At 40.1% G+C, this 12212-nt stretch overlaps 1 protein-coding gene, 1 non-coding gene and 1 pseudogene across 6 annotated transcripts in view; all 3 read left to right on the top strand.

The window, feature by feature from the left end:
• Positions 1 to 7492, top strand: part of LOC149848356 (uncharacterized protein At4g06598-like) — a 33309-nt gene extending 25817 nt beyond the window's left edge. For all 5 annotated transcript variants that reach the window (XM_089992953.1, XM_089992914.1, XM_089993029.1 and 2 more), the window contains one exon: positions 6843 to 7492. In XM_089992953.1, coding sequence (XP_089849079.1) covers positions 6843 to 7033 — 191 coding nt within the window. In that variant the 3' untranslated portion in view covers positions 7034 to 7492. The remainder of the gene's footprint in view (positions 1 to 6842) is intronic.
• Positions 7493 to 9119: 1627 nt separating this feature from the next.
• On the top strand, positions 9120 to 12014 carry LOC149848355 (pentatricopeptide repeat-containing protein At1g08070, chloroplastic-like; annotated as a pseudogene).
• A 74-nt stretch (positions 12015 to 12088) lies between these two features.
• On the top strand, positions 12089 to 12162 carry TRNAR-UCG (transfer RNA arginine (anticodon UCG)). Its single transcript has one exon. It is a non-coding gene; the product is annotated as a tRNA-Arg (tRNA).
• The last annotated feature ends 50 nt before the right edge of the window (positions 12163 to 12212 follow it).

Raw genomic sequence — 12212 nt, 5'->3', positions numbered from 1 at the left:
CAAATTTAGAAACAAAAACAAGATTTTTAACAATGCTAGGAGAATGGTAAACCTCTAATAAAGGTAATGAGGAACCGAGGAGTGAAAGTGAAATATTTTCAACATGAGAGATAGGGTGAAGAGTATTATCTCCAGTTTTAATACTAAATTTACCACGATAAGGTATGAGTTTCGAAATCTTACCAGCATCAGCTGTCACATGTGCAACAACCTCGGAGTCAATATACCAAGTCCCTTGTTCAGTTTGTTTGAAGCTCAATTCTGAAAGAGTAGAAATTAAGAGATTCTTCACATTTTCCTTTTCATCACCTTTAGGACCGTCCCCTGCTTGTCCTCTAGTAGAAGGCCCAACACCATTAAATTTGCCTTTGTTTTGCAGATTATGCTAAGAATTCACTTTAATGTGCCCTCTTTTATTGTATTGAAAACATGTCGGTATATTTCTAGAGTATTGATTCCTTGGATATGAATTGAGTGACATGTTGGGTGTGGGAAGTAGCCCACGACCTCCTTGGTTGCCTCTTCCATATCCACGTTCACCTCTAAAACCCACACGTACTCACCCTGACGCTACTCCTGTGACAAGAACCTCATGATTGTTGGAGTTCAGAGCCGCTTCCTCACCTCTAATGATGACTTCATATTGCATAAGCTTAGCCCATAGATCTTCAAAATTGGGCAATGAAGGGAATGCAAGAAGAGAGGTGACTAGCTTGTGGTAGTTAGATCCCAAACCATTCAATGCCTGTTGAACCTTTTCTTTGTCAGGAATTACGCAACCCACCATGGCTAGTTGATCTTTGATGCTCTTGACTTTGTTCATGTACATTGTAACCGATAAACCCTCTTTCTTTAAGAGCTGAAATTCTCTCTTTAAATGCAAAATCCTAGCCTTTGAAATCTGCGAATAGGTCTGAGCCAATATTTGCCACAACTCTCTGACTGAACATTCATCTGGAATAGGCACTGATACCTCTTGGGAAAGAGTAGAAGTAATGTAGGCCACAACCGCCTGATCTTTTCTTTTCCATGTTGCAAACTCTGAATTTCTAACTAATTTGCTGAAAACCTTATCTTTATCATCTCGCTCTTCCTGCAGGGCAAATTTTGGTGGCACATGAATTGTTCCATCAAGATATCAAGAGAGGTCCAAGCTCTTAATAAAAGGCAAAATTTGCCGCTTCTAGGTCAAGTAGTTTGAGTTGTTTAATTTCTCATATATGAGCTGTCCAAGAAAACTAGAAGGAAGGGAAGGAGAATCCATGTGGAATGATAACAAGAAAACACACTGACCAACAATCTGATTTCAGCAATATAAAACTTCGTTTTTTTGCTGCGAAAATTATATTGCTGTAAACAGTCCGGAGAAATTAGTAACAGAAGACAATGACATGAAAAATTTTGAATCGGAACTTTGAATAGGGTTTAGAAGGAACAAACGTGAAGATAAGAAAAAAGAAGAAAAAAATCATGTTAAAACAAAGAACTCGATCAGGTCAGATTTCACATTGAGGCGTTGAAATCTTATTCAGATCTGATTCAATGGTTTGAAAAAAAAATAATCCAACAAAGATTTTGAAGAATAAAAATGGACTTGAAGACAAGGGGAATTAGAGAGAAACACAAATCTGATCTTATACGATCAGATTTTGATTTAATCATGCTGAAGAAAGAGAATCAGTCTGTCACAACCAGATTCAATTTGGTCTGGCTTGAAACGAAAGCACTAGCGTCAGAGAGGAGAATAGGAGAAGAGAAACAGGGAGGAGAAACACAAATCTGATCTTATTGATAACGTGTTTTCTTTTTTTGGATTTTCAAGGAAACAGATCTGGTCTAACGTGATCAGACTGTTCGACGAGTTCAAATTTAATATTGAGGAAGAAGAAAGTAGAATCTTGAGGAAGAAAGAAAGTTAAGTAAAGGTTTTAAGGAAGAAAAGAGATTCGACCCAATATTGAGAGATCATTTTTTTTTGACAAAAGAGGATGAAATCTGATCTAACGAGATCAGATTTAGAATAGAAGGGAAGAAGGGAATCCTGACACAGAATTTAGGACCCCACCCTGCTTTGATACCATGTGAGAAATCACGTACCTTCAACCTGAACCTCGTACACTGCAGAAGAGAGAGAAGGATTGGAAGGAGGGGAGGCGGCAGTGTATATCACGATGCACACACAAAACTATCGTGCCTTGCTTCAGTGTTATATAAACAATACAAATTGGATCGGGTCTGTCGGCCCAGATCTAATAGTACCAACCTGCAAATATAAAACAAGAAAGACATTATGGGTCTAGAACCAGACCCGTACATTTCATTCTCAATAGGTATAACAAGACTTAAAACCAAGTTTAATTATAAAAGAGTTAAATCAATTATACCAGGCCCTAGGAGTCTGTTTCAACCATATAAATCTTTACGTAAATGAAGAACCTTTCCTACTGTAATTTCATATCCTAGTGGAGGATCCATATATACTTTTTCTTTTAATTCACCATTTAAAAATACATTTTTGACATCCATATGATAGATTGGTCAATTCTTAATGGTGGTAACAACTATAAGAGTTCTAACAAAGGACATCCCAGCTACCGCTGAAAATGTTTCATCGTAGTCTATTTCGTATTCTTGAGAATAACCCTTGACAACTAACCAAGCCTTTTATCGTTCAAGGAAACCGTCACTTTTGGTTTTAACCTTATATACCCATGTACAACCTATGAACTTTTTTACTTTAGGTAACTCTGTTATTTGCCATGGTTAGATTTTTCTAAAGCATCAACTTTTATGTTCATGGCTTCAATCCATTCCGGATGGATTTTGGCTTGCTTATAAGAACTCGGTTCAAAATAAGAATTTTTTTTGGCTAGACAAGCTCTATATGAGAAAAAGACTCCTACGATATAAATCTATGTTAGAGTTTAGATCAGAGTTACCAGTCGAGGAAGCGGGAGCGGGAAGCGAGGCACTTTCAAAATTTTAAGAAGCAGGGAAGCATGGGACCACTTAGAAGAAAATTCCGAACCGTCTCGGAAGTGAACCGGAAGCGACCTAGGAAGCGAACCGGAAGCGAGGGGAAGCGAAAAAATGGAAAAAATTGGGAAGCGAGGGGGAAGCGTGCTTCCCAAAAAAGGGGGACGCTTCCCCTCACGCTTCGAAAGCGCGACGTTTCGCGCTTCCCCTTTTACCTAGGTGCTTCCGGTAACTCTGGTCTAGATTCCCTAGTGAATCTCATAAGGGTACTAGATTCTTGTGACTCAAGACTAGAATATCTCTTTAAAGCATTGGGTTGACTATCATTGTCCCTTTTATTATATTGAAGGATATGATGGTTGTCTCTATCTATATCAGAAACATCACCGAGAGTATTTAATTGAGGTTCTCCATTTACATTTTCAATATTTAAAGAATCTTCCTTATATTTAGGAAGTAATTCAAATGAGGAGCAATTATTAGCTTTCGTAGGTACATTTTGATAAAAAAACTTTTTTTTCTTCAAAAAGTTACATTTCGAGAGATATATAGTTTAACATTATGAAGATTATAACATCTAAATCCTTTTTGGGTTTCTCTGTATCTGAGGAAAACACAATAAATTGCACAAGGAGACAATTTGTCATTTTTATTGGTAAGAACAAAGCATGTACATCCAAAATTTCTTAGTTTAGAAAATTCGAGGTTTTATAAATTTTTTCAAGAGAGATAATGCTTTGAAGCTTTACAGAGGAAATATTATTTGTGAGATAAACAACAGTAAGGGCAGCTTTGGCCCAAAATTTATTTGGGATATTTTTTGAAATGAGAAGGGTTCTAGTAGTTTCTATGATATGACTATGTTTTCTTTCAATTAAGCCATTTTGTTGGGGGGTATACGAACAAGATCTTTGGTGAACAATCTCATTTAGTTCCAAATATTTTTTGAAATCATTTGAAATAAACTCTCCCCCTGAATAAGAGCGAAAAATAGTTACATTAGACTCAAATAGATTTTTGACTAAGTTATGAAAGGTATTAAAAATTTCAAATACTTTCTGTTTGTGCCTAAAAAACTAAATCCAAGTGTAACAAAAATAATCATCAACAAAAATTACATAATAAGCATAACCACCCTTAGATACAATCGGTGTCGAGCACCATACATCCAAATGTATTAATTTAAGTGGTTTTATAACAAAAAAAGTTTTCTGTTGAAAGATAATGACCTTTATTTTACCGAGAATACAATCAATGCAATCAAAATTTTCATTACAATTTTATTTTCAAATGAGGTATATTGGATAATTTAGATATACTAGGATGACTTAGCTTTTGATGCCACAATATAATATCCAAATCATGTATATTATAACAAAAAGTATATTTGAAAATTATTAATCGATCCATATAGCATATATCTTTTTCTTTATGGCCTTCTTCAATCTGCATCCCAGACTGAAGATCCTACGCTAAACATTGGTCCAATGAAAAGGAGATTCTATAACCATGATCGGTAATTTGAGAAACGAAAAAAAGATTTAAATTGAGTTTTGAGATAAATATAATTTTTGGTATAGAACAATTTCAAGAATTTTTAAAGTCACCAAATCCTTTTATATCAAGAGAGGAGCCATCAACGGTGAAAACATTAGATCTACTAGAATTATTTTTACATTCGAAAAATAAATAATCATGGTTATGTGAAAAGAAGTACCAGAGTCCAAGAGCTAAGAAATTTTACCTACAAAAGAAAAAGAGGATACTGGAACTCCCATGATAGAAGAAGAACTTTTGAGAAGCGGTTGTAGGGACTCCACTAAATGGGACAATGACATGGTTCCAACGGATTTGGAATCTTCATTGGTTTCATTCTTATCCTCATACGATGCATCTACGTTGACCGCTCTTTGTTCATTCTTTTCTTTGAATTCAGGGCAATAAGGTTTAATGTGCCCCGGTTTTTCATAATTATGACATGATCTTCTTTCTTCCTTCATCATTGTGTTGCCTCTCAAAGTTGGGTATTGTGAAGTAAGGAGACTTGTAAGTGTTAGTTTTGACATTGGGTCTTTGGACTGTCAACACATTATCTTTGGATTCTTTGGACTCAATCATGATTTTCAACTTAGTCTTTTCTGTACATACTTTGGCCAAAACTTCATGAAGAGGTTGAGGCTCATCTTTCTCACAATGAGTAATGGTGACCTTCGCTTGTTCGAATTCGGGTCTTAGGCCTTGCATAAATTGAAAAAGTTGTTCTAAGATTTCTTTCTTTCTTAGACGAGCATGTGTCCCAAATAGACTCTAATTTAGTCATTTGATCTCAAAGTCTTTTTAAAGATCCATAGTACTTACACTTACTTTTGTCACCTTGTGTGCATTTATGGATCTTGTTACATATTTTTTATTTGTGAACAGCATATCTTTGGGTATGCATTTGCTTGATAAAAGTCCAAGCCTCATCTGCTTTTTCAAATTCCAAGATATTCTCACATGACTCCACATACATGCTTTCCATGAAGAGTGAGAGCACTCTAACATGACCTACTTTTCATGCTTTATAGCTATTTTTGTAATCCAATAGAGTTTTATCTCTCTTGTTTCCTTTGAGGGTCTTTTCTTTCAATGTTCCATCTTTTCTCACTACAACTTTGCTAAGAGTAGGTTAAGGTTCCTTAGTTAAACCATCAACCAAATGGCATAATTCTTTTCTTACTAATATTCTTTTCACCGCAGTGGTCCACATGTTGTACTTGGTCCCATCGAATTTGACATAAACAACTTTTGCAACTTCCTTGTCGGCCATAGAGAAAAGAGAATAGAAGAGAGAAAGAGAGAAAAGAAGCGAGAAAAGAGAAAGAGATGAAGATTGTTGATGACACGCTTTTTTAAGCAACGAACCGACACTCCTACGATCTTCACGGTCCACCATGCTATTTTCAAATGCAAAGAGCAATCAAGGAGCACCATGGCTCTAATACCATGTAATGAAAGAACAAAAAATACAAATAGATCTCTTATGAGCTTGCAAGAACACAATGACCACTTATGAGTCAATACAAAACTCGTACACATAAGCCACTTATAGGCTTGAATCAGAAGTAAAAATAATGAAATATTATTGAGAGATCGGGTGCTTGAGAAAGCAATACCGATCTAAGGGGAAGCACCCCTATATATTCACAAAGGAGAGCCAATATAGTTGTTAGGAGCATTCGCTATATTTGGGCAATGACAATATTTTCCATTACAAAAACAAGAATTTACAAAACAGAAAAAAATAAAAGAAAAAATATATATACAAAGACACTAGTGCCCCTAGTGGACACAACCTATAGTGAAAAGACTGAAAAAACCCTACTGGGTATTACCTATTACAATGATATGAACTTATCTATCATATATATATATATACACACACACACACACACACAACAAGAGTGTGTGCCATATCGTGTAGCCTTAAAGATATGATATGCTAAGATAGATACTGCAATGTATTTTCCACATTAAAGATATTTTCAAAGCTAGATTGCATAAACTGGTTGCTCATTTGACTGGTCATATGTGTGTGTGTGTGAGGGATGCAAATGGTTCAGATCTGGAACAGCTAAATACATGGGGTGAGTCGCATCTGGAACAGCCAAAAATTGCCAAACCTCCATCCTGAATCCGACCGATTTGCATCCCTATTTGTGTTTGTGCGTGTGTGAAAATTGCATTGACAGGTGAAAAAGCAAAATGATCTTATTTTTTGCATTGATAGTTCTCTTCTTCTGTACACATTTTTTATGTCTACATTTTTACCACATTCATTGATTTTGTGAGCACCATGCCTTGAATGCTGTTATGTGGTAATGCAGTGGAGCAGGAGATGTTGGAGAGGGAGGTTCAGAGGTTAAGAATGTTGTTATACCAGCAGCAGCGTCACTATGATCAGCAAGCCTCCAACACATCTACCAGGGATCTGGATTCCCAGTTTGCATCTCTCTCCCTAAGCTATGGTCGGGGCAATTCCAGCCGGGACTCTCTTGGTGGGCCTCTACGTATCTGAAAGTGCTTTGGTCCTGTTACCTACATCAACTTCTGCTTTCCAGACACAATTCCAATTCCTGTTCTTACACTCGCACTTAACAAAACACTGGTTCTGTTTCCTCATATAAACATGCTTCAACTCTTTGTTTTTTCTCTGCACCTGGCGGTCTGGCCTGAAGATCTTCTGACAGCCCGCCTGTGGTGATGGCTTATTCGGTGCTGCAACTGCCGAGTACTGTATACTGACCATACCAGGCTTATTTCCATTTCTTCCTCTCTTTTCCTTTTAACCATTATTGAGTATATCAGGTGGGTGGATGGATCTGTAATACAAGTTGAATGTTGGGTCGCTTCCTTGGTGTTCAGAACCATCTAAATGCGTCTCATGGCGTTTCCTGAAATTGATAAATTGTCTGCCTCTTTGGTTGTCTATGTGCCTTCTTTATCTAAATCTTATTTCTGGTCTTTGTTTGCACCCTATATCATCTGTGATGCACAGCCAACCTAGAATTAATCTCTTCCAAGTTATGGAGGTCACTGACTCGCTGTTGTACCAGGAATACCACTGCAAATACTAATCACAAAAAGTCTTCATTATTCATGATTCATTCTTTTCAAAATATATGTGAACATGTTGGGACAGGAGGGAGCAAAAAATGGAGGTGGAATTACCCAGACAAGTGGAGATATGGACACTTGTGGGAGTTTCTACGTTCCTGAGAATGGGCCCCAGTTTTGTCGAGTAAGTTTCTAGGTGACTAATCGGATGTTGGCTAAATGGATAGGGATTCATATTAGAATTATGATGGTGAAAAGCTCATACCAAATCGCTTTTTAACATGTAATCAAATTCAGATATCTGTCAAACCTGGGTATCCATCAGATATTGTAGCAAAAGAGATCAACATCATATGGTGACTCCCTAGGGGCAAGGGGTAACGCCTAACAGAACAGTGACCATAAGTACGGCTGGCTACGTCTCTGTTCTTGGGGACGGTTTCTCCGTGTAAATATAAAAAACAATATAGAAGACATCATCATATCCGCTTCTGATTATAATTGGATATGGTTTTGGATTACTAAATCCAACCAAACAGAGTCGAACGCTGTCACAAGTAGGGGTGGCAATCCTGTCGGGTTGGCGGGTCAGCATACCTCAACCCGAACCCGACCCGTTTATTAAACGGGTCGGCTGTGGCAAACACGAACCCAACCCGTTTAATAAATGGGTAACCCAACACGACCCGCCAACCCATTTAATAAATGGGTTGGGTCGGGTTGTTGGGTTGGCGGGTTGACCCACCCGCCTAACCCATTTATTAAAGGGGTCAGCTGGGTTGGCGGGGGGTTGGCATACCCCCAACCCGAACCGGACCTGTTTAATAAACGGGTTACACAGGTCGACCCGTTTATTAAACGGGTTGACTTAAGCCCAACCTGAACCCGCCTAAGAGGCGGGTCGTGTCAGGTTTTGCCACCCCTAGTCACAAGTCATAAAATTCGTTCAGTTGACATCCTTACTAGCAAGTGTAACCCATATGGGTCCATAATTGGCCCCGACATGGTTCTGACAAAGGCGGGCACATAACGGGCCCTGACTAAAACGGACACGGATAAATTGATTTCTGTGTTACAAGATGGGTCGGATATCTCGACCATATCCAGATCGCAAATGGGTCAAATTTACTTCCGGTTCGGGTCAGGTCATAACCATACCCGTTTGACTCCAAGGTGGTGAACGGGGAGAAATTCCCGGCCGTGCTCACTCTCTTTCCAGTAAGAAACACATGCGGTTTGTCATCCCATTTCCGGCCACCACTCTCCCCACAGAGCAGAGGAGCAGATATTCCTGGCCCAGCTGGAGGCCTGCTTCACCCCAACCCACCTCCGCTAGCTCTTCTCCCACCTCACCAAGACCGGTCTGAGCTCCAACCTCCTCGTCGTCACCAAACTTGCATCCCTCTGCGCTCACCTCGACGCCATGGACGTTGCGGACTCGCTGTTTTCCCACTCGGCATTTCCAGATGCCTTCCTCTACAACACCATCATGCGGGGATACGCCCATATGAGCGATACCCACAAACGGAAATCCATCCATTTCTCTCATGATCAGGGAGGGCGCCCCTCCCAACAAGTTCACCTTCCCCTTCGTGCTCAAGGCCTGTGCCGGCCTTCTGGACCTGAATCTTGGCCTCCAGATTCATGGGTTTGTTGTTAAGTTGGGTTTCCATGGGGAGGGTGTTGTGTGTTCTCCCCCAAAGGCGCACTGTTTGCTACATAGCGTGTTTGAATGAGCGCCATGTATTCAAGCACGTGGGGCTGGTATCTCCGTCTATGTTGGCATCACTTAGCATCCGAGTCCGGTGTGATTGTAAAGACTTAAGTATCCTTTCTCGTCATTCTCATCAAGAAAAAGAAAAAAATGTTCATAAAAAAAAAAAAAAAACAACTAATAAAAACAAAAAACAAAAATATCCTCCATCCAAAAAGTTGAGGATTAACTCTTCAAAGTTCAAACGTTTCGTTCTACCATTTGTTGTAACAAGAGCTCTCTTTGACAACACACTCTTTACCATCGTCTGTTGTCATCGGAGCACCCTTTGCCGTCGTCTCGAGTTCAGGTTCTCGCCTTGGTTTTTAACTTGTATTACAACACATTGCCGCCTTCTCGTTCTTGCCTTGTGTTACAAAACAAGTTCACCTTCTCCTTCGTGCTCAAGGCTTTTGCCGGTTTTCTGAACTTGAATCTTGGTCTTCAGGTTTATGGGTTTGTTGTTAAGTTCGGTTTCCATAAGGATGAGTTTGTGTGCAATACGTTGGTTCACTTGTATTGGTGCTGCAATGGCCGGATCGAGCATGCATGCAAAGTGTTTGATGAAATGCCTCAATGAGAGAATTCGTTCTGTTGGAGCATTTTGATTGGTGTGAGGCACTGGAGCTGTTCTTAGAGATGCAAAGATCGGGAATTCAGCGGATGATGTCACCTTCATTGGTGTGCTCTCTGCATGCAGCCATGCTGGTCTAGTCGAAGATGGGTGCCGGTATTTCGATTCCATGATTTGTGATTATGGCATCACACCGATGATTGAGCACTATGGTTGTGTAGTAGATCTTTTTAGCAGAGCAGGACTTGTATAACGGGCATTTCATTTTGTGAGGAAGATGCCGATTGATCCCAACACAGTCATATGGCGGACATTGCTTAGTGGATTTAAAATCCACGACAAACTCAAGCTAGGCGAACGAATCAACAAATGGTTGATCAGATTCGATCCGAGCCACTGCTCAAATCATGTGCTTTTGTCAAACATTTACGGATCGATGAGCCGATGGAACGATAAGGTGAAGATGAGGGAGATTATGAGCAAGCAGGGTATCAAGAAGACACCAGGCTGCACATTGATTGAGCTCAACAACTCTATACATGAATTTGTAGCAGGCGACAAGACTCATCCTCAATCAAAGGAGATATACAAGATGTTGGATCAGATGGGCAAGGAGCTAAAGAAGGCGGGCTACATCCCAAGCACAGCCTGTTGGATCATTTTTCGGATCACACAGTTTCACAACCGTCATCATGATATAAAACACGAAATAAATCAAGAAATACAGCAGTGTAAATAGCATGATTAACAGACGACCGAAACAGTAACAGGGAGCAAGCATGGCATTTTCCGCATCAGACCAAAATCCAGACGTCAGCATATAAATAAACATATGCACAGAACATAAAGAAAACAACAGGAACATGTTTAGTTTATGTAATAGGCTAAGGCGTACGAAAGTACTCTCCTTAGAGAAGATTCGCCCCCACATACTGTGCAGATCAGGGTCCGACGTTCTTCCCCCAGGATACAATAGCCACGACGAACCGAACGGTGCACTTCGGTGGATCGTCCTTCGAAAACAGCCTCTTCGAACCAAAGTTGCAGAACAACCCCTTTCGGGATAACTCAGGAAAAAGAGAGAGAGAGAGAAAGAGCAACAGAGAAGATGAGCTACAGGAATTCGCCTGTCTCAGCCTATCCGTAACCCCACCCCTGACCACGCTTTTATAACCCACGAACGGTTATGAAACGTGGAAGGAGCCCGTTACAGAATCTGGGGGACGTGACCGTTACCGAATCCAAATCTAAAGAAACTTTGGGTAAAAAGGTACTTTGTCTTGATTGGATATGGCCCTAAAAGGCCAATTACCCGAACCCGCCCGCCCAGCCCGGCACGACACGGCGCGGCAAGCGCGTGTGTGTGGTGGTCATCCCACTCTCTTGTTCTCAAGAACAAGTGTATGAGTTCTCAAGTGGCTTATAAAGTCCACAGAAAACTCAAGCACAAGCAATGTGGGACTATTCCACCTCATCAAGACCACCTCTTTCAAAACAGCCCAGTTTCTCCTTTGAATTCTCTCTCCCTTCCTTCTTACACCTAACACAGCCAACGTGTTGCTTGACATAGATGAGGAAGACAAAGGAGGATGCACTGCACCAACACAGTGAGAAATTGGCTATAGCTTTTGCGTTACTGAGCACTCCACAGGGGTCCGCTATACGCATTGTGAAAAATCTTCGGGGTCTGCGCCGATTGTCACAGTGCAACCAAGTTCATGTCCAAGGTGTATGATAGAGAGATCATAGTAAGGGACCGGAATCGGTTCCACCGGTTTCAGCATGGTTCATGTTCATGCAATGACTACTGGTGAAGACTATCTTGTTAAATTCACTCATAAGTTGGTTACAATGACAGAAGAATGAGGATAGCAGGGAACCCCCTGAGCCATGAAGCACTGCATTATGGGGAGAAAATTCTTTTTGATTGAGTTGAAGAAGTGGAACTGAATTGAACTTTGACGAATGGGCTCAAAGCCAGCAATTTTTGGAGTTCGAACTTGTTCTCTTTCGTCAATCTTATTTTAGTATGATTCATTGTGTTCACATCACTGTGAGACCTAGTCTGGAGGCACGGTTCACTGCGTTTGAACACCGGAAGAGGCCTAATGCTGGTTTAAATGTGTTTTTTTCCTAGGAAGAACACAAATGGATATAAGTATAATTGTTTCGTAATTCGTTCAGCCAATGACCGCATAGCGCAGTGGATTAGCGCGTTTGACTTCGGATCAAAAGGTCCTGGGTTCGACTCCCAGTGTGGTCGCTACGTTATTATCCTTTTTCATTTTTTTTTTACCACTATGTCTGGACTCT

This window comes from Nuphar pumila, chromosome 1 (genome assembly GCF_984573655.1).
Source record: "Nuphar pumila chromosome 1, dmNupPumi1.hap1.1, whole genome shotgun sequence".
Classification (NCBI taxonomy): domain Eukaryota; kingdom Viridiplantae; phylum Streptophyta; class Magnoliopsida; order Nymphaeales; family Nymphaeaceae; genus Nuphar; species Nuphar pumila.
This window is presented reverse-complemented; position numbering and strand designations above follow the sequence as displayed.